General features: G+C 39.2%; 2 protein-coding genes across 3 annotated transcripts; one reads left to right on the forward strand and one right to left on the reverse strand.

Moving 5' to 3' along the window:
* Window positions 1–3,135: 3,135 nt before the first annotated feature.
* cdkn2aipnl (CDKN2A interacting protein N-terminal like) lies at window positions 3,136–4,183 on the forward strand. 2 transcript variants are annotated; one of them, XR_011037874.1, is made up of 3 exons: window positions 3,136–3,526; window positions 3,715–3,820; window positions 3,911–4,183. XR_011037874.1 is itself a non-coding variant. In XM_068331907.1 (3 exons), exons 1-3 carry the CDS (start codon window positions 3,191–3,193, stop codon window positions 3,917–3,919), a joined length of 327 nt encoding a protein of 108 aa, XP_068188008.1. In that variant the 5' UTR covers window positions 3,144–3,190; the 3' UTR covers window positions 3,920–4,183. The 2 variants fall into 2 exon arrangements, 1 of the variants encoding a protein (XP_068188008.1); XM_068331907.1 differs by having other exon boundaries at window positions 3,144–3,402.
* Window positions 4,184–5,057: 874 nt separating this feature from the next.
* On the reverse strand, window positions 5,058–13,032 carry ube2b (ubiquitin-conjugating enzyme E2B (RAD6 homolog)). The gene is made up of 6 exons (XM_068331038.1): window positions 12,879–13,032; window positions 9,348–9,428; window positions 8,332–8,357; window positions 7,502–7,591; window positions 6,734–6,822; window positions 5,058–6,317 (listed from the first exon to the last, which is right to left on the reverse strand). Exons 1-6 carry the CDS (start codon window positions 12,920–12,922, stop codon window positions 6,189–6,191), a joined length of 459 nt encoding a protein of 152 aa, XP_068187139.1. The 5' UTR covers window positions 12,923–13,032; the 3' UTR covers window positions 5,058–6,188.
* Window positions 13,033–23,091: the final 10,059 nt, after the last annotated feature.

A 23,091-nucleotide genomic window follows, 5' to 3' on the forward strand; every position in this document is an offset into this window, starting at 1 on the left:
TCGTCATATCAATCATGTTTGCTCTCACGCTATCACCACGAACAACGACAACAACAACAACAACAACAACAACCACATACACAAACACACACAGCCAACATTCCTCTGGTTTTCCATGACATGGGTTGTATTTCATTTCCATAACCACAAATATAATCCACATGTGAATGCAGAGATGACAGCCTTCATCTGTAGCTTCACACTGAGGGGGGGTTGTTGAGACAGAGATGTGCTGAAGATCCTGATGTTCTCTATCTGGGCCCCCGCCTCCACGTCAACTACAATTAGACAAGCTGATGGGGTTCCTCACAGTTCCTTTTTGTGTAACATGAATACTGTGTTCGTCCCAGCTGGATCTGGCTAAACTTAAACATTCACAGTTCTGTACTGAACGTGATTTATGAATGCAGGTTAGTAATATTTGATAAACACAAATCTACTGTATTTTAAGCTGACAAATGCAATTTGCAATTTATGCAATTTCCTCCGGGATTAATGAAGTATCTATCTATCTATCAAATAGAGAAATGTTAATTTTTAACATCATTCAGAAAAAAAGTCGCCGCCTCATCTTCAGCTTCTTCCTCATTGCGGGTCATGGGGGTTGCTGAGGGCTAATAATATGATATTTGTTTTATTCTGATTTAACATGATATTATGTGCTTTTAATAAATTAATCATTCCAATATTTGTGGTGGAGAGACGTAAAGTGGAGTAAAATAATGTAAACTTGATTTTTATTTTTTTATTGATTTATTTTATTTTTATTATTGATTTTCACAAATTTCCCCACTGTGGGACAATAAAGGACTTATATTTCAGTTTTTGTTTTTGTTTTTTAAAAACTGACATATAATCGAGAACAATGTAACTTGAAACGACATAACCCGAGGTTTACCTGTACTGACTGATGTTGCCACAAGGCTGGAAGTGGTTTATTTATTTATTTGTTTATTTGTTCGTTTGTTTATTTATATATTTATCTATTTATTTCTATGATTAAGTTCAGGGATTGTTTAAACAACCATTAAACTGAGTTTATCAAAGACACATTCAATAATCATAACTAAACAATATCATATTATAATTACATTCAGTAATAATACAGAGAACCGACTGTCTGGGCCAATATCAGGTAAACTTGGTTCACAAACAAAACATTGATTTGTAGATTTCAAAATTACTTATTATTGTTACTGAAATGAATAAAACTTTAGAGGCGCCACACCGGAAACAGGAACAATTCACTAAATGTTATTCAGTCTGGGTTCACGTCCACCGTGGTGTGTCTTTATCCAATCATACCTCTCCAGCCAGGTGTGTATATTAGAATAGCCCCTCCCTTCTCCGCTGGTGGACCATCAGCGCCCCCTAGTGGTAGAACAGGGTGAGGGCGTGGCCCGTCTGTCTTCACAGGTAGGAGGTGTGAACGTTCATTGATAGCGTTTTCAGTTAGAATTAGAGAGGAGAGGAATGAAAAGAGAGCAGGAGAAAGGGTGCAGGAGGAGAGGCAGTCTAAGGAGGGGTGGGTCTAGGGTCAGACACCTGGGGGGCTCAGCCCCCCAAAGGTGTGACAGGTAATGATTGATGATGTCATGTTATTTTACTTCACAATCTGTAAGTCTGGGTCATGTCTGAGTATCCATGAGAGAGATTCTTCCTGGGCAGCAACAGCACCCCAGTGGGTTTAATCTAATTTAATCTGGTCTAATCTAATTAATCTAAAGTATTCTCTGTCAGACGACTGTCCCAATTCTTACTTCCAATTATCCTGCAGCTGACGTGTCTAATTTGGTGTAAGAAAAAGCCAAGAAAAATCAAAATAAATTGAGTTTCTAACTGTTTTCGTGGATTATCTCGCACCTGAGCCGCCCCTGAATTAAAGAAGGATTACATCTGAGTTAACATTCCCGAAGTTGACTCTGGGATTTACACCCATCTATCTCCACACACAGCTCCCAGTCACCTTCACATCCAGACGCTTTACTGCTCCGGCTCAGCCTTCTGTGCCAGCTCTCCCCCAGGACTCCATCTGAAAGGCCTACCTGTCTGTGTGCTGCACAATTATAGTTCTCTGCTAAGCAAGCGTGCATTAGCTGACTCATCAGGAGCGGCTGTCTGCCAGAGTCGGCTGGAACGCAGTGTATTATTTCAGCATCAGTGTGTATTTCAGGCTGAGTGAGGGGGGGGAGAGGCCATAAACTTAATGGGTGAATTCACTCAATAAAGTGGCAACTCGTATGACTTGGAAGTCGCCCAAAGTACAACATGCTCTTTGGTGCTACGGGTAGTTTTCCTGTGGGGATCTGAGAGGGGTTTACAGTGTGTGTTTTTGTGTGTTCATGTGCATGTTTTTGTCATTCTGGGACTTACTCGTGGGGTAATAAAACATTCAAGGGGAGCGTGTTTCTCACAGAAAAATCTTTCAATGACTGAGCATTTAGTTACAACTGAAAAATACTGTTTCAGGTGAACACAAAGGGTACATTGTTCAGAGGAACAGGATGAAGCTGATACATGTGTGAACACGAGAGGGGAAAATAAAGAAACTACGGGCTCAATTATTCTTAAAACAACAGAAACGTTCATGGTTCTCGTCGACGTCACCGTAAACGTGTATTATTTCCTTTAGTTTGGCGCTGGGTCACGATAGATGTAAAATGTATTAATTTGTGCAGAAACAACATCTAAGAATTAATAATTTTTTTGTGGGCTCTCCATGTAGGAAACATGAAGAGGTCCTGACCCTCGGAGCAGGCCTTCCATCTGCTTCATTATGAATGGGAACCTACGCCAAGCATTTGGATTCATTTGCTCATAATAAGAAGTTCAGAAATTATCACATTAAGGCTGATGAAAGGCAGGAAGTGATACAGAATAAAATGAGGATTAAATGTTAGATGCCACTTCCTCTCCTTGTGACCTTTTATGGCATATATTTTATTTTATGTATTTATATATTTATATATACTGTACCTGTATTAATCTGGTTAATTAACCACCATGTTTCACCTTCAACACATTTAATCCAGCTGAATATAACATAGCAGCCCTGTTAGTCCCGATAGATGTAGTTCTCAGGACTACCGCTGCGTGGCGCTAGTTGAACCGCAGCAACTTTAAAAACCACTTCCGACATCCGCGCGCCGACCGGAAGTTACTCACGTTGATCCCGTCGGAGGCGAGCAAGATGTCTTCCTTGGATGTAGAAGACTTTATCCAGCAGAACCGAGTCCTCGCCGACCGGGTGGAGACGTTCAGGACCTACGGGGAGAGCGAGAAGCAGTGGCAGGGCCGGAAGGAGTTCATCCTGCGGAACATCAGCGACTTCCAGCAGCAGCGGCTGGACCAGCTGCTGTCCCTGTCCATGGTCTGGGCCAACAACGTCTTCCTGGGCTGTCGGTACGGAGGAGGTGTTGCGTTCAAGTACCGGCCTAGAGTGGAGGAAAACCTCAAACTAACGTGTTTGACCGGGGTCTCCTGCTTGTTCTCATGGGCTGATAGTTGAAAGTAAAAATAATTTTAGGTGAAAGAAAGCATCATTTATGGCTGAAAAACTGGAAATGAGCCATATTTCTCATTTCTGCTATAAATATTGTGACAATTTCCATCGGCAAAATGTTTCAGATGATTTAATGACTGCATGAAGAACAACCCATGAATCCATTGACCTCAGTTTGATCCTGTGCTGATGGAACGTTCTCTGACCTGCAGGTACAGCACAGAGCTCCTGGACAAAGTGAAGGAAATGGCAGAAGGCATCGAGGTGGAGGACGCACCGGTGTTCAAGACCAGAGATGAGATCATGAAGCAGCAGCAGGTATCTCTATACACACACACACACACACACACACACACACAAACATAAATACACACAAATACATCTTCATGTGTTTCTCGTCCTCTGTAGGGTCGCTGACCGCATCCACAGCCTCGTCCCTACTGGTTTGTCGGGTCTGGCCTTAGGTCTGACCCGACAGGATCATGGTTTACAGTCCTGTACTATTTATTGCAGATGTGAGTGTAAACCTCAAGCATCAGCATTTTATTATGCAGTGGAAGTGTCTGTCAGTGTTGGAATTTTACTGTTTTTTTTAAAAAGTGTACTTTTAATCCCATTTTTTATGAATCCAGGCAAGACTGGATCTTGTTCCTACCTGAAGCACAATAAACATGTATTTTCTTATCAATGAATGAAGTTTTTCTGCTTTTTCATAGTATTGATATAAAGACCAATTATACTGAGTTTTTAGACATGAGGACAGTTTAGGGTTTTCCTTTCTCGCAAAACTTCAAACGGTCAAGATGTGGACTTCAGATTGGATCAAACTAATGAGTTCAATGGGACTGAGAGCTTTTTAGTAATTCATAACTGATTTAGAGTGAAATTATTGATTAGAGAAACACCTGGAATTAAGAGAGCCCACTTAAAAACTTTACAATTTTACAAATATATTCAGTTTTCCCTCAGTGCTTTACTTGGTCTCATCAGACTAGTGACACGTCATCTTTCTTCAGTGCTAGAATTGTTTTCCAGCTATATTTTATAGATTAATATTTACACTATTAACAATTTCCAATTCTCGACAACATCCTCTTTTTGCAAGTTCTGCCAACTTCTGCACTCCCTTTGTCTTCCTTTTAGTGCGAGTTTGTGAAGTGAAATCCTACGGGCGTACTCATTGGTCTAAACAAGTTTTCAATTCAACTAATTGTCAATCTGTTAAGAAATGTTCTTAAGATATCCAATTTTGTTTGGAGGAAATACATTGTGAAATTCAGTTGACAAGATCATTTTTGATTACAATGATAAAATAGTGTACCTAAACAACTATGAAACAGATTTAGATGATTCACAGAATTGACCAATTTGGATTAAAATCAGTAGAAATCCACTGATTAGGGTAAAAATACCACCTGTGTTCTACAAAAGGCAAAAGGACAGCTCACACTTGGGTTATAAATTCCATCCAGAACGCTTTGGCTGTAATTTCAGTTTTAATGACCTTATAGGGCATAAAAGACTGTTTTAAGTCATTTTGACACAAAAAACGCTCTCAAAGTCTGAAAAATGTGTTTTATTATGTTTATACAGCATATTGTTATAAGTATACATTTTTCTTTTAATTCACAAAATTTGCTAACACATCCCTTCTGCTTGATAGGTGAAATAAGCCACTAGCCACAAGATGACCTTACTGTCTCAGAAAAACAACTCTACTTTTATGTCTGTCTTCCATGATCGTTTCGCTGGAGGTGGGCAGGGTTAACTCATGATTCTGAACTTGAGTGGTCTTTTAATCCGGTGTCACATACAAATAAAACAAAAGACACAAACGCAGGTGTGAAAAGGAGCTGAAGGGAAAGGGCTGGCGTCACTGTGAAAACGGCTTAGACTGCATGCAGACGTATGCAGAAGCCAATCGTATTTATTGATCTGACACATTGAGAGAATAACATCTGTCCCCACACAGCTGTAAAGGAACTGTGCTAAAATGGTCCATGTGATCAATCCCATGTGCTTAAACACACTGCTGACTTTCATGAATATTCAACAGTTCACATAGCCTTTATTCAATTTCAGTTAACATTTTTTATCCTATCTTGTTTTTAAATTTCACACTAAATCTGTGGTTGAGTTCTGCAGAAACCTACAGCGTCTCTTTAAGTAACAGATGGATATTTGAACAGGAATTCTTTTTCAACCATCAGTGACAGTCACCGTGACCCCGTACGCACCTGCCCTTTCCCATAGTTCAGCTGTGTGAACGCCAGCAGATGTGACAGAAAAAGATAAAAAGCCCAACTGGAAAAAAAAAAAAAAATCTGTAAAACTCAAACAACATCAATCCAACCTAACAACAAAGATATATTACAAATTCTATTAGCAATAACTTATTTCACATCATGCAATAAAAAAAAAGAAAGTAAAATTAAAACAAGAAACACAAATATAAGATTGAATTTTACCCTCCCTGGTTATCAAATGTGTTGGCAAGCGAGTTAATGTCCATTCTGGTTTGGATGTTTTAATCTTCCTCTTTTCACGGTGGCACTTGAGTTCTTCTGATATAGTTGCTGTTTTAGTTGGTTTTTTTTGTTGTTTTTTTGATGAGGTAAAAATGAAAGAATGAAAGTACTGGGATGATGAAGAGAGGTTGATGAAGAGGAAGGATCACCAGAGGAGCTCAGCCATCCACCCAGCTCTGCTCCACGATGGCCGTCACCCTCTTCTCGTACTCCCTCTTGTTTTCCTGATAGAGCTGTGCGGCCTGGCTGTTGGCCGGGCTGTTGGGGTTTGGCTCGTCCAGCAAAGACTGTGGAAAAACAATAACAAATAAATTATATAAATAAATGACATAAAAATATAATAAAATAAAAATAAATGACATAAAAATAAATGAATAAATACAATTTTTTAAAAACATTTACAAAAGTTTAAATTTGACCGAGATGGAATACTGACAGGCAGCAACAGACAAAATTTCACTTTTATGTTGATACTTCTCTCTTGGGAAGAGAAAACAGGATTTCTTGCTGCAAAGTTACACAAAAATCAAGGAAAACATGAAAAATCATAAATAAGTAATTTCTGGACATCCACTGAGAGAAGACCAGATTCCTGGAGTTCAGTAAAAACACTGATGCAGAATTGACATCATGATAGTTTGATGCTTCCACAGACTTAAGCTATAAAACCTTGAAACCTCCTTTCTGTGGGGCCAGAACCTACCTGGATGGAGGTGAGTATGGACGACACATCGTATGTGGGGCTCCAGCGGTTCTGGAGGATGTCTAAACATATACTGCCATCTGCGTAAACTGGGGAGCACAGAGACAACAGGGTCAAGCATCAGACGTGGATCGGAATCACAGATCTACCAGGAACCTGACAGGATCTTCTATTCTTCTTCTTACAACCTGAATGTTTTGGCTTCGCTATGAAACACTTTCTTTCTCTGTCCTTGATATTAATGAGGAAATGATACTTTTTAAAATATTTTTTTATGTGCAGATGAGCATTCCAAAAACTTTGAGTACTTTAACTCATTGGCTGCCAGCTCTTTGCACCAATGGATCTCCCCTTCGGTGGACTTTCACTGACACCCAGACATTTATCAGTGTTTTTTTTTCTGTTCTTGACTCATCCTAAGATGCTTTGCTCAGAGCGACACTGTGTTCGCTCTGAAACTCACAAACTTTGTGGGATTAGCTAATATAACACACGATAACAGATAAGACACCAAAACTGCTGGTGGAAGCAGTCGGATCACCTTTCGGTTGCAAACCCATCATGCTGACAATCCAGCTCCCACAGGGCTTAATGCTGACTCAGGGATTTAACACGCTGACTTTAGGGGAGTCGTGATACACTGGAAGCACAAACTGTGAAAACGAGGCTTTCATCTAAAGTCAACTGCACCGACTTGTGAACTCTTGGTTATGAAACAGTGAAAGCAGAATTAACTGGAGCGTGGGTGAAATGTGAGGCAGCGCTTACCATTAGGGTGAAACATTCTGGAGATAAACCGAACTGTGGGAGGCTTGTTTGGGTATTCCTCCGAAAACTCTATCAGAAGCTTAAATGTTCCTGCAGGGAGAGAGGAGGGAAAGAGAATTGTGAGAACTGGGGGGAGCCGGGGGTTCAAAGCATACAGGCACAATTATTTCCCTAAAAATATAAAAATACAGCCGACTGGACCAGAAAGAGAAACTCGTCCTTCACCGAGGCAGACACCTCCACTCTAACTACATCTAGCCGAGTCAGCACTTCTCTCATAATTACAAAGCACAGAGAGAATAAAGAAATTCGCTTGTATGGATGTGTCTGTGTCTGAAAGGTGTTGTGACTTTATAGAAGTAGGTATCCTGTAGCGTTCACACCCTGTCTCTATCCTGGGACACTGAATGAAGACCAGGAGGTTGTCTGTGTCCATCCAATATTAATGAAGCCCTTTAAAAATAGCCTAGGAGTGTAAATGAGTCTCACCTCACAATGTTCCAGTCCACAAGAAACAGAACTACCAGTTCACTGAGTGACTGAACTCATTACAAAAAGGACAAACTATTTAAAAGCTCTTCAAGGCATTAAGTTTAGAGAATTAAAAGTCCTTTTATACATTTAACACCCCCAGATGTCCCACTTTGTTTTACGTCTGGGGATGTTTTGTAAAATCATTTACGTGGATGTATCTGCAGTGTAACTGACCAACACAACATCACACTTCTATATACCCAGAAGGCTGTAATAAATGGATTAAATGATGCAATGATATGCATGAGCGTGTTCCTACTGGGCCTGGGTTTTATGGAATCACATGAGGAACTTACCGTCTTCAAACGGTGTCCCCACAGGCCTGCAGGCAGAGAGAGAGCAGCAAAATTAGTTTAAATTCAAAGCTTCTACCAATGCGATCTAGATCAGGGGTGTCAAACTCATTTTCACTGAGGGCCACATCAGCATAATAGCTGTCCTCAAAGGGCCAGATTAAACTAATAAATGTAACTAAATGTAACTCAATGTAATGTAAAATAAATGTACCTACATAATGTTAAATAACACTGAATTTATTACTTATTGACAGAGAAACAACATTAAACAGGGACATTAAGTATGTTTAAAATGGTTTTGACAGAGTTAAAATGGGCTTAATTACAGTACTGCATTGTGGGAAATGTAGTTTTTGGTCAAAGCACACTTTTGACTTATTTTTTTTTAGACACTCTGACCTTTTATGCTCTCGTGGGCCACATAAAATGTTGTGGCGGGCCACATTTGGCCCCCGGGCCTTGAGTTTGACACATGTGCTTCAGAAATATCGTAGCCCAGCAGACAGTCATGATAATGATCACACACCCTTTATATATTGCTGAGCACACACTTCAGGATTTATTGAGCTACTCGCTGTCTCTCTGCCAGCCTCCATCGTTAACATCTCAGCTTCACTCATGACCTTGACTTTGGTGGAGAAATCTGAGTGAGTCCACCTGCTGTTTGTGTTTTTGCCTGAAGTTCAGAGGATTTAAAGTCCTTTATTTCCCTTTTGTACTTCCTACGGTGAGTATTGAAAAGAAGTCTTACTTTCAGTTTGAACTTTCTCAACACATTTCTCCATCTTCCTCCCCTGACTGACCTTTTGACCCCACTCCCAACTGTGTCTCCAGTTGGTTCCTGCATCAAATCAATCATTTCTACATGTTGGTTCTCCAGATTGTTCTATGACACAATCGCTACTGTAATCAGACATATTTGAATACAAAAATGGGTGGGTGGGTGGGTTGGAGGGATGCTGTGCATCACAATCACAGTGGAGCCAGCAGGGTGGAGCTGGATTTAGATGACTCACCCAAAAATAACAGCGTTCCAAAGCATGATGTTGTTCTCTGACGGCGCTCCGCTCACACCGGTGGGAGGATCTTCTTGAAGTCTTGGCGAAACAGAAAGAAACATGGGGTAAGAAAAACCATGAGGATCATGGACAGAAGAAGACGGCCGGATGGAGACATGGAGGAAAACGAAAGCAGGAAGGATGGAAAAATAATATATATAAAAAAACATAAAACTTAATTTTTATATATTTGAACACAAGTAATGTCGTGTTTCCAAACTTTATACATTTCTTTGAAATATATAAAATATTTAAAAGATATAATTTTTATATTCTTTGGAAATATATAAAATTTGGAAACACATACCTGTTTTTAATCTTTAACCCAAACTAATCTCTTGATTTAATCTAGATTTTGTTACTTTACGCCCAGCCCCACAGAGCAATATGCCCAGGAATGTCTGACAAGTGATCTCTGAAGAGCAGAGAAAAAAACTGCTGCAGCAACAAATGCCTAGCAACAAAGACGTCAACAAATCACAAACACGCACATGTCACAGGTCAATCTTTGAAGTTTCTGAACGCAGCCTCTGGTTTGTCAAAGAACTGATCACCGCAACTTGTGAAACACGTTTCTGATGGTTCCCACATTGATAAATGAAGGCAGCATGGTGTCCGGAGCCAAACTGAACCACATACTAATGTCGGTTTTCCTGCATAGTTTCATTACTGCATCATATTTCAAGTGTTGCTTCAGATCACCAAAACGTGTAGCAAAAATCTGTAATCATCAGACTATGGGTCAACATTCACACTGCTGGCATAAACACTGGTTAAACCAGACCTTACAGCTACAAATCAAGGCAGACTGATGTGTCTGTCAGTGTGAGTGCAGACCTATGACCACGGCCGCAGGGACACCCACTGCCACTCACCCCGTTAACGTGACCCGCCTGAGCTCTCTGCTGATGGAGGGGTGCAGTTCACACCAACCTCTTTTGCTCCACAGACCGGTTTAATGTCAGACAATATTTTCACGGATGGGCCTTTAAGGTGTGGTGGATAAATACAACAAAATAAAAATAAAAACCTGTTCTTTTAACAAATATTATAATGTGAATCCATCCAATGTTTATGCAACGTTATTAGCAGCGTCCTCGTAACATTGTGCCGTTTGTTTTTGTTTGCTATCTTGCGAGTTTCAGTTTAGCGGTAATGTATTCTGTGTTAGCGGCTGGAGTGGCCCCTTTAAGAAGGTAGTCATGTGACCGAGGCAAGCATCTTGACAAACATCAAGATTGACTCATAGACAGATGTGGAGGAAAGAATCCACTCATTTTAAAACATCGTTCAGAATAAGATCAGAAATAAAACTGAAATAGTCTAAATTCTATTATTCTTTCTGTGCAGCCCAGTACCGATTGGCCCACGGACCAGTACCGGCCCACAGCCTGGGGGTTGGAGGCCACTGTTCTACAAGACAATTGCTCTACTAGGAAACTGGGGATTACTGATTGGTCTGCAGGTACACAGTTTAGTGGAGGTGGAGGACAATCTGTTTATGACAAAAACACATTTCTTCATAACTAGCTTTGTAAATGTGAAATATTACATTTGTTATCTATCTTTGAGATTTGTTCCAATGTGATGAATAAAAAAAGATCTGAGGACAAGTTTGATTTTTCAAAGCTGGGATGGAAAATTTTCAATAATTTCAGAACAGGCGACATTCAATAATAACTTTGCTTGGAAAAGCACTGTGATGGTTATTTGTGTGGTAATGGATGTAACGGGGAAAAATACAACAGATTATTCTTTAAACGACTTCTAAAATGCTAGAAATGTATAGTTTATGTCCCTAAAAAGTGTCTTAGTTTGAACTGAAAGATAAAGATGAAGGCATGACACAGGAAAACAACAAGGAATTACAATAGAAAAATGGGCCAATTAAGCAATCATGAAAATTATTAGTTGCAACCTCAGGATGGAGAGATAATAAAATGACAATCAGTGCTTCGTATTATGCTGGTAATGGATAAAACACTTGTTTAATTCGAATCCGTCAGAATTTATCGACAAAGGATTAATACAACACAGACAATAACTAGACCGAACTAAAACTGTTTAACCTCTGTAAAATAATGTTCTGGCTTTCCACCATCAACCCAAAAACCTGATTAAACCTTCTGTATGTTCCAAATTAACTTTGAAATATAGTTCAGAAGATAAGGTTAACTATTCTGGGCTGATTCCTAATGCTGAAGAAAATAGAGCTGATGGACAGAAAACGAAGGCGGAGTAAAGCACTCGAGTGTACAGTTAGTTTCAAAATGTCAACTGCTTCTAAAAATATTCTTAGAAAAGAAAATGAAAGTGACGCTTCATTCAGCAAAGCATCAACACTTATAAAACCTTAAGAATTGTGATATTTCCAACAAAGGCTGAACACTAAACTGAAAAAGTGATCAAAACAGTGTAACACCAAAATCACAGCCGCTGCAGTTTGTCTGCTGTTCAAACACGTCATGTCAAACAGAAACAAGAAGTTAGGTAATATTGCGAAAGTGTGAGCTGAATCATCCAGTTGTGGACACGGGCTGATCCAGGGACGACTATTGCCCCGCTCTTGCCTCAGTGTGTGACAGTTTACTACCTGGGGACTGGAAGAGCAGAGTAGGGTTACGCTGATACCTTATCTGCCTGGCTTCATCGGCTGTACTTAGTAGAATAGCTCAGGATCTTTTTTTTTTTTCCACTGACAGGTGTGTGAATGACACACAAACACTGTAAGATGCCAGATGGAGCGGGGCAACAGATTGGGGCTAGCAGGTAGAGAATGGACCCCTGCCACACAAACACATCATCCACAATACATGAATACCGAGAAAACTGAGGGCGTTAAATTATATTAATGCTGAGTCTTTGGGCTCATGTTTAATCATCTTTACTACTCAGACAGACGACCTGATCACCCCCCCCCCCCCCAGTCCCTGCAGAACACCTGAGCCCTTTTACATGGGAGGGGGGCTGGAACCATCATGTTTAAAGGCTGGTGACGTTTAGCTGGATGTAAAGTAGCGGAATTTCAACATGAATATCAGTCTGTGAGAAGAAATGTAAATGTATCAGGGTAAATTAGCGTCGAATCAGTTATTAAAAGCAAAATACATAGTTTGCTGAGTATTTCTTGTAAATGTCAGGTACATAAAATGACAGAAATACAAAAAACAAACAACTAGTTAGCAAGAAAAATGGGGGAAAACATTGTTATTACCTGGATGGAAAACATTCCATTAAAACCCAAGCATCACGACCGAATAGCAGCTAAAACACCCGATAATAATTGTCAATAATATCCCCGTAATGAAGAGATTCACACCAAACTAAACAAGCGGTTTATTTCTCCATACATCAGCTCAGGCTGTAGATACAGTCCTGTATCCCTGCACCGACAAGCTAACGCTAAGCTAACAGCTAGCGTTAGCTTCATCGCTAACGGTTACACACAAACAGCAGAGATGTCTGCCAGGGAAAAAAAAATAGAGGTACCTTTTAAAATCTCTCATCAGCCGTCTCCTCGCCGGGGTCGACATGATTCAAAATGTTAAAAACTAAACCAGGACCGCGAAGCGAACACTGTCCGAATCCTAATCCGTGTTTCTTCCGCTTGTAGCTCCTTTTTCTCCTGACAAAACAACTGGCTAGCTAGCGGTCAGCGGTGACGTCACGAGAACGGCTCCCAGCCCCCCCCCCCCTCCGAGGCCAAAATGTTGACGATTATTTTTTATTTTATTTTTTTTATTTTAACACATCTTCTTTGTTTCATCACAGGTTAAATGTTTGAAGTAAAAGAGGCAGCAGTCCATTAAGACATTTAATATGTGGACAGAATGCAGTAAACATCCACAAGAGATCCTCTGCTAATTTAACCGGGTAGTATGTGTATTTAATTATCATATCTGTAATTTGTTCTTTTAAATAATTATTTAATGATGATTTGATTAATAACTAAAGCAACGAGACAAAATCAGCACCAGAAAACATGTGTCATCAATTTCCCAGGAGGCCCAATTTTAGTATTTAATATTTATTTAGAATAAATTTAGTGGCCAGTATGAACCTGTTTCTGATGAACAGCAGGCTGATACGTGGATCCTGTTTCTGGTCCTGGAATCAGGATGCCATTCGGCGTTGTTCCTCTGGAACGGTGAGCATTCACCACCACTGTGAATTATCTACTGGTGTGTCCTGCCTCTAACATGCCGATAACATGTAATTTTTTTCTCGTTCTCATTTTTGTGCCAAATTTCTGTGCTGTTTTATAGGCATGGTTTAGGTTATCATCATTTGCGATTGGTTGGATAAAGGTGCTGTTCTTTTTTAGCTATAAAAATGTGTTTCCAAAATCAAGAGTCCTTTTAAAAATCTTACATGGTGAAAATTATCACTCACCTTTTTAAATCGCTCTATGGTACATTTGTGTAATTGTTATATACCAATAATAATTATCAGTCTTTCTGTCATGTTCCTCTAATGCTGTGGTTGTAAACGCCATTCCTACCATCACCTCCTATGGTAGGATGTCTTGGCAGCTTCTGTGATTTGACTCAACTTTTGAACTCAAATTATTTTCTTCCATTGGAGACAAGAAGAGCCTGAAGCAAAACATTAACCTGAACGCATTCATATATCTGTCTATCTGCTCATGATATCAGCTTTTTCTGTTGCCATAGTAACTTGAAGATTGCTCATGCAGCATTGGGCTTTAGTGAAAGTCCATCAAAACTAATACACATGACTCTTCTCTGCTGCATGATGATGAGATTCAGACAGGAATACAAATGTATGCCTAAATAAAGAAGCTGCTGCTGAAAAAAGTGAATAATGTTATCAACGCAACAAAACAAAACAGTTTCGAACAGTTTACGCTAAAAAATAGCTGATGGTGACGAGTCGTGAGTTCATCTTTGTAACGCATTCGATATCAAATACCTATACGGCACAGCTTGAATATATCTATAAAAACAGCCGAAAAACTCATCATCTGGTTGAAATACTTCTAAAAAGACCGATTGACATCAGCTGATGAGCAATAACTTGCTAGATAAAAGTAAATGATCAGATATTCTGTTAAACTAGTATATTTAGGGGGAGGGGTGACCACAAATGCCAACAACATACGTTAAAATCCGATCACTAATTGAAGGACTTGGAAGGGACAAATTGTCAGATGATTATTGTAAATTCTATTACCTATTCAGATTGCTCAAACGAAGTGGTTCATAAAGGAAAACTAGCAACACATATAATTTCAAACATACAATTATTCTGTGAACCGTCCTCCTTGAGGGATTATCTTAAATTTAACACACAACAGCAGCACGAATGCATTGATTGAAACTTAAAAATAAATGAAAACTAAAGTTTTTTTAAAAAATGTCAGTGTGATAGTTTGTCAAACCTGCTGTACGTTCACTAAACATGCCATGGTGGCAGGGTAAGAAGGTTGGTAGCAATCCGAACCCCGCAGCAATCCAAATAACAGGCAGGGTGTTAATTATCATGTGTGGGATTCCCCTCAGGACCATGAAGCCCTCATGACGTTCTGCAAAGAACATTTTCCCCTGGTTCCACTGAATACAGCATAGAATACAGGATACAACAGCATGTATGTAATTACACCGTTTTGTTAGAGAGCTCAACCTTCATGTGTTCTCAGTGTCTCATTCACTGAACCTCATATCTGACCTACACCAGCAGGCAGGGAACGTACATCATAGGAACAGGAAGAGAAAATCCAAAATATATCATTTAAAAATGAATATCTGGAACAAATTGAACTTCATAGAATGTTCTAACTCACTGTGTGGAAGAGTGGGGATATTGAGTGTTCTCATACGTCATAACAGCAGGTCTGTCTTTAAAGGAGGAAGATAAGTAAGAAATTATTCCTGAATGTCACTAGAAGCACTTCTATGAATATAAGACATATATGTGGATATGTGATCACAGATCTCTGTGCATGTGTGTGTGCCTATGAGTGTGTGTGTGTGTGTGTGTTTTGGCACACCAGTGGGCCATGAAATTAAAAATAGCTGTAGAGAACACTAACCATGCTGGCTTCAACTTTGATGAGGACTGCAGTGCAAACACAACGTGCTCCATGTAAACACATCACTAGGAGCGATTGTGCTTCTTCCTGCCGATGCTGTCACGTCATTTCTTTCCCATGCTTGGTGGTTTTGCTTTGATTGTGTGAGAATTATCAGTTTTTCTTTTACTTTGACCTTTTTTAAAAAAATCATTTTTGTTCTCTTCTTTTAAACGCACTCGGTTTACAGTTGTGGTTTAGTAGTTATATGAAAAAAAAGTAATGTAATGAATTGTTGGATGAAATAAGCATCTCAGCATCCACACCACTAACCTCCGGCCCCCTGCATTCCAGTTTCTGATGACACAGCTAATTGTTGGGATATTTTGATGATGACTAAATAATATTAGTCATTTAGTGAAGGAAAAATTACAATCATTCTCCATTTAACATTCAGTCCTCTCAGTCATGAGAGATTTGCTGAATCTACCATTTATTGCATGTTTTCCAAGCATGTTCTGACACTGTCCATAGCTTCTGGTTCACCAGCAGATGCAACTTTCATTGTCTTCCTTGTCTTTTAAGACCAGGATCACATGACACGGATCAGTCCCACTGCAGGGCTTCAGTAAATACCACCACATCTATTTCATCATCCTAATCACTCTCTTGACAGTTGCCCTGTGCAGCCCAGATTGCAGCTATCAATAGACAATCCACCCTGTTTGCATTTCACTGTTGTAAGAATGTAGGTCACTCCAAGACACAGGGCACGGCTACACAAATTCTTTTTTGACTCTCCTAAAAGCATGATCTTCATGTAATGCAAAACACATTTACATCGAATAATTATAGCTACACACTTGGAGGAGGTTTATTTATTTCATCACCACTAGAAAGCTCAATTTTATCAAGGAAATAGAGAAGTACTGTTTATTCAGGGAGGGCTAAATATTCTTAAGTGTAGTTCCAGTTGTCTTTAGGTGGCACTGATGTATTTTGTCATTTGTTGTGTAACTTCATGGAGAAAAAATAGGACCCATATGTGTTTGTCCTGTATCTCTGTCAGCACTGAACAAAGTTCTGACTCCAGCCAGCAAAGGCAGGAAAAGAGTTTGACTGCTGAGCTCAGGTCCTTTTAATAGAGGAGACACACAATCAGTGCAGCGCTTCCTCCCACTGACGTATTTGTATTTATGTAGTGTCTTTTTTTTTAATATGAAATAATGTTGAATGCTAAAAGTTTACAATTTTGTGACTGAAATGTTAAACGTTTCATTAACTGGGTTAGGTAAACTGTCATGTAAACTAAAAAATAAAATAAAATAAAATAAACGATGCAGTCCTTGAGTAACATTCAGTTATTCAGACATTTATTTTCAGGTAAATGTAATTTTACCATTACAGGTTGAAAACTTATATAGAAATATTTATGAAATACTTTAATGAGAAAGTTGATGACTAAATGATCAAAGACAGCTAAATCAGTTTTTGTAGAGTCTCACTGGATATGTATGTTGACAATTCGGTTTGAGGCTGATTTCTGATTGGTTAGGCTGTTACTGATCAAAAATCAGTGTTTCTGCTCTAATTGGTTGTCTAGGTAGTGATAACACACATCACCTGTTTTACCTCATGTCGTGTATGTCATGCATCACAGGCTTTGGAAAATAAACTTTTACATACTGTACTGTATTGTGTTTTTAATGCAGTTGGTTTAGAGTTAAGTGAAAATGACAATAACTTTTTAATTACTAAGTGTAATTGAATAACTTGCTTGAAACTTGCTTTAACGAATATTTGTTCAAAGATGCAAACAAACAATAAATGATTGGTGAAAATGTACATGGATATTGGAAGCTTACTGGCTCCCTAGTGTAAAAAATGCCTTTGATTTAGAAATATCTTTGCTCCACCACTGATCCCTGGTTCCTGTGGGTCCAAACCAAGCCTTAAAAAAATTGAAACAGAAATATTGATCCACATCACAGCAGCAATAGAGATATAAATCAAAATGCATTAAGACTAACAGCTGAGCTTTCAGATGGAGATCTCTAATGATGCACACAGGTCGTCTACAGTATTGCCGTGCATTGATGCCTGTATAAACTGAGTTAATGTAAACTATTTCAACTTTGTTCCTGCTTGGATTTGAAAAGCCGTTTTCATTGGCCAGCTTTTTGTTACTGCACTGAACCGTGTCACCACATCTTCCTTAAAAACAGACAAGTTGACTCTTTGTGGGCTTTTCTTTGAACAGTCACACTTTTGTTGCTTGCTGTACCTGTGATTCCCTCCTTTTCTCTTCATCATAATCTCCATTTGTTGAAGTCCCTCAGGTCTTATAACCTCACTCATCAGTCTAGCATCCATTAATGATCCATTAGTCTGCACAGAACCCTGCTGACAGACTCCAGTCTGGATGTATTGGAGACTCCAGTGATGGCGCCATTACCTCCATCAGCACTAATGAGGAGCGAAGCTTTAAGACGGTGCAAGCAAACTGTCTCATTAGAGGTGCAGGGACATGTTGTGCATGGTCTGCTGGGTAGCTAAAATATGTCTCTGAGGGGGTGAAGAGGAGGCTAGTTGAGCTTGTAGCAAATGTCGTGGTCAGAGTTTGTGATCTGTCAAGGTCAAAGGTCGGTGATTACATTTAGAGTGATTAAAAGGAGCATTTGTTGGACAGGACCTGACGTTCTGATGAGATGTAGCAGCATGAAAGTTCACACAGCGGTTTATACTGTCTCTGTCCTTACTGGTTTATGCTAATCATCTGTATGCAGCACTAACATGTTGAGTAATACATTATGGTGGACAACATACTGTTGCCAGACTAAGTGACTCCCACCAATGGGAGTCACTTAGTCTTAGTTGTTAGACCTCAGTGCAGCGTTTGACACTGTATATATCATAACATTTTTCTCAGGAGATTAGAAGATGAGGTGGGCATTAAAAATTTAGCATCAAACTGGTTTAGCTCATATTTGTCTCAACAATTTCCGTTTGTTCATGTAAATAATAAATCTTCAGAACAAGAAGGTCTCATTTGCGGAGTACCTGAAGGATCTGTTGTGGCCTTACATTGTTTAATCTGTATACAGTATATTACCGTAAGGAAATATTATGAGAAAAAAATTAATTTTCAGTGCTATGCAGACAGTACTTAGTTATATTCATCAATTAAAGCAAACAAATCTGACCAATTGGTTAAATTGGAGACTTGCCTCAGGGATTTTATGTCTTGGACGCTCCAAAACTTCTTAATGCTGAGCACTGACAAAACTGAAGTTATTATTATTTGTACAAAACACCTTAGTGATTATTTTCTAATACTGTAATTCACTTAGATAACATTGCTTTAACCTCTACTAGTGATGTTAGGAACGTGGAAGTTATTTCTGATCAAGATCTGTCCTTTAACTCTCATATTAAGTCTGTGTCTCAGACAGCCTTCTTTCCTTTCCTTTCAAAATGTCTTATCCTTTAAAAATGCAGAAAAGATTAATTCATGCCTTTGTTACTTCTAAATTAGATTACTGCAATTCCTTATTATCAAACTGTTCAAGCTCTTCAAGGACTCTACAATGATCTCAGAATGCAGCTGTCCGCATACTGACTTAAACTACAGTACTTTCAGTTCCTCAAAGGAACTGAAGAGCAGTCGGAACTTCCTCTTTTGTACCACCAGATGGCGCGCAAGACATCGGATTGGAACAGGAACCTGCTGTTGTCATGGTTTCAAAGATCCTGGAGACAAATTCTTGATGATAATTGGTGGAAAGAGAGAGGGAGCGGTTGTCACTCCCACTGCTCCTTTTTCATTTTATATCTGTGTCTCTATATTTAGTCTGACATGGGAAAAAAAGAATCCTGCAGAGGAAAAGAAAAGTGGAGTAGAAACAGATGAAGACAAGATTTTAGGATCATGGAAAATGGAGTGCAATAAATGTGTAATCCCTGCAATTCTGTACATATATACTGTATTTTTGTGAATTTATATTCTATTTATCTGGCCGCAACAAGGGAAATTCCTACCAGTCGGCCAAAACATTAACGGGAAATTCTTAATAAATGTCTGTATCAGTTTTTAAATCCAATCAGAAAACTCTCTCTGTGTGTCTACATGTGGGTCTTTTGTTTTTCCTGTCATGTGAATCTACTGCTGGTAATACAAAGGCACATGACCCCACAATCCACCTCTGATGTGATTCCATGTATATTTGATATATTTGTTGGCCTATTTCCTCCTTCTCTCTGGTATCAATCAGAATCGTCACGCAGCAACTTAAGCCAACCCATTTGTCTCAATTTTTTCCTCTGCCACATCAGAGACCAACATATCTCTGAGAGATGTTTACAAAGGCCTCGGCCATTTCATCCTCGTGGCTTGGCATCAGCATCAAACATGCTGTCTGCATCTGCTCAGCTGGAATTAAAGGGGTTTTGATACAAACCACCTTGGCACACACAGAGGGTTTAAATTTAGACTCTGAACATGAGCAGCAGATACAACAACAAGCACTGAGCCCTCTGATAAACCAGCGGTGAGAGACGCATTGTGTTTCCTGTCGTATCTCTAACAGGCTGTAAAGCCCACAGGGCTCCATCCTGCAGCACAGCTGAGAGTTGAGTAACTTTGGTTTAAGCTCCTGTATTGTGTTTCCTACCTTTGTCTCCTGCCTCCTTATGTAACGGTGGTCAACATGCCATAACTCAGTTCCCTGGAAATGAACCTTCAGGGGAAACTGGGGACAAACGTTAGGGACAAATTTAAATGATGAAAACTGACAAACTGTTTAATGAACTTGTTAAAAATGTAAGGGTTTTTTTTGCATTTTAAATCATAGATGACACGCTTACAAAATAGATACAGGACATATAGATGAATATAAACATATAGGAAGAACTCAAATATGGAATAATATGGAACTAATGAACTGAAAAGATGCATTATGCATCTCATAATTAGATTTACATCCAAGATGCACGACAGAAACTGACACAAGAGTAGCAGCGTCCTTTATTTGATGTAACATATCAGCTAAAAAGCATGTAAATAGACAATCTAACGAAGGCAGGGGGGTCGTATGAGAAGGGTGAGCGAACCGCCAGGGTGTGTCAGGACCCACAACAATCAAAGGGACTTGCTGAGAAATTGATCGATAGATGTTAATGTGGAAAACATTGACCCACAGTTTGTTTCTTGTGGTCTAAAACAGGTTGCAAGTTAAAGAGCTGATCCTGAGTCAAAACTGCATCTTGAGGAGGTAGAGATTAAGAAGAATGGTCTGAAACAGATTCAGGATTTTATCTGAAGGAGTCATGTGATGTAGATCAGCCTGTGTGGATGCCATATGCTGCAGCACACATGTTTAATGTATTTAACTTTTTAATAAAGACTGGGCTGAGATGCGTCATGATAGCACACATTTCTGGAGGTGTTTGTGATTGGAAATAGAAGGAAATAGATTGAATTTCCTGCAGAGATTTAGGGAGCTCTGGTCTTCATTTTTATTTCAGAGGCCCTGAAGAATAAGAATCAGTTTCAGATATGACAATATTAAAAGTTACTGCAGCTGTCTTTTTCTCACCCCCTGCTTCATGGGTAGTAAATGGTGAAAATAGTTCTCTTATCAGCATTCAGTTCAGCAGTGTTTGCATCTTTGGTCAAGGGTTGTGTGACGGCGGTGAAACTGTGATCCTCTCCCCTTTTTGCGTAATTCGAGCAGCGTTAATGAACCGTTTTCATCTTGTTTGTGTTTCATTGTGCTTCAAAGGAACCGAACGTGTTCACTGAGGCCTGGTTATTAAGTGAGGCGATGCTCTCATTACGTCAGCGAGAAGCTTTCAAAGGCCAATTCAGACTTTGATCGCTGCTTTTGTTTGTATTGTCTTTGTGTGGTAGGTATGTACGAACAGGAAATACACACATAAACACACAATTAGAAATTTGGTAGTGACGTGACGAGCAGCTGCTCATGTCATCGTGATCATTCAAATGCGCAGTTTGATGATTGGATCAGATCAGGTCAGATCAACCGTCTTTCTCCCCGGGATCGAGGTTGACGGTGGGCAGAAAGGTGGCTGGCAGAATCTTACAGATTTTATTTTAACACCGAAGAATTATCATCTGAGGAAGGACATCATATGTCTCCGATGAGGAGGCCTTTCTTCATTGTAAGACCAATCTGCTGTTCAAGGATCATCATATGAAAAAGCATCCCTGACATTTAGGTTGATTTAGTTTGTACCGCTCCGACTGAAGATTTGGTCTTTGAAGTGGGTCACAAATAGTTACTGAATAATCTCTGGGCCTTAATGCCTGACAAACAGGACTGAATGTACAAATTTTTTACAAGGGAGTGTCTTGGTTCTATCACCCAGTACTTAAATATTCTTTGAACTGTTTTGGATTTGCTTTGTTTGACCTGCCAGGGTTTTTCATGACCTCTATAATTTGAATTTGAGGTGGAGGAACTCGTGTCCCTAACATCAGATCAGTGACATATTTTGTTCTCACACACCTTCATGTAGGTGAACAAATGATTAACCTTCGTTGAAAGCATTAGGTGTTCGTGGAAGTTCTACATGAACAGGGCTGTATGTGAATCAATGACATCATCCAGAAAATACACAAGCAGCGATGATGTATTCTCTCCGGGGTGTGTTGGTGATTCTTCTCTAGACGGTGGACCAATAGAACTTCAGAGGAAGCGGATCTGGACCAATGGCAGAGGGCCGGCTCTGGTCTCCGACTGCTATTTGCGTCGGGCGGCGCTCTGTCGGTGAGTCAAGTGCAACACAACGAACCGGAGAGACCGGAAACCGGGAGACCCGCCGGTGGGGAAAGAATAGGGACGCATGAACCCGTTCATCCCCACAACGTGGTCTCCAAAAGTGGGCAAAGGATTTTAATGTAATAACAGTAAATTTTGAAGTGGATCTAGGAATGGGTTTCGCTTATTGATCATTAAAATTTTAATTAAAAAAAAAGTTGTAATATTATTATTCCCTTTCCCTGTGTTTTAATTTTCTTCAATATTGTATATTGTATAATATATATTTTCCCTGTTTCTGTCTGTTCTTATACTTACTGTGTCTGAATGCTACTGTAACATTTAAATTTCCCTATCTATCTATCTATCTATCTATCTATCTATCTATCTATCTATCTATCTATCTATCTATCTATCTATCTATCTATCTATCTATCTATCTATCTATCTATCTATCTATAATATGTTCTCCTTATACAATTTCCTCCGGGATTAATAAAGTATCTATCTATCTATCTATCTATCTATCTATCTATCTATCTATCTATCTATCTATCTATCTATCTATCTATCTATCTATCTATCTATCTATCTATCTATCTATCTATCTATCTTTTTACATGGGGCCTCAATAACTGTCAGCATCCTTATGGAAGGTCTTCAACAGCTTTATCATGTGTGAACTTTACAAGAACTTCACCTTAAAACGTGAAACTGTTGTAATTTGCTTCTTTCATAAATAAACTATTTATTCTATGAAAGAAGATGTATATTTTTACAATCCTCATAAGGAAATTATCTTGTATTTATTATTATTATTATTATTATTATTATTATTATTATTAGTAGTAGTAGTAGTAGTAGTAGTAGTAGTAGTAGTCACATTATATGA

This window comes from Antennarius striatus, chromosome 13, assembly GCF_040054535.1.
Source record: "Antennarius striatus isolate MH-2024 chromosome 13, ASM4005453v1, whole genome shotgun sequence".
NCBI lineage: Eukaryota > Metazoa > Chordata > Actinopteri > Lophiiformes > Antennariidae > Antennarius > Antennarius striatus.

Bases quoted from the DNA above. Each gene is read 5' to 3' on its own strand.
- cdkn2aipnl (XM_068331907.1), top strand. From the start codon at position 3,191: ATGTCTTCCTTGGATGTAGAAGACTTTATCCAGCAGAACCGAGTCCTC. The intron at 3,403-3,714 runs GTACGGAGGAGG...TCTGACCTGCAG, and splicing joins AACGTCTTCCTGGGCTGTCG to GTACAGCACAGAGCTCCTGG.
- ube2b (XM_068331038.1), bottom strand. From the start codon at position 12,922: ATGTCGACCCCGGCGAGGAGACGGCTGATGAGAGATTTTAAAAG. The intron at 6,823-7,501 runs GTAAGCGCTGCC...TGTGCTCCCCAG, and splicing joins CAGAATGTTTCACCCTAATG to TTTACGCAGATGGCAGTATA. The intron at 6,318-6,733 runs GTAGGTTCTGGC...GTTTTTCCACAG, and splicing joins CCATACTCACCTCCATCCAG to TCTTTGCTGGACGAGCCAAA.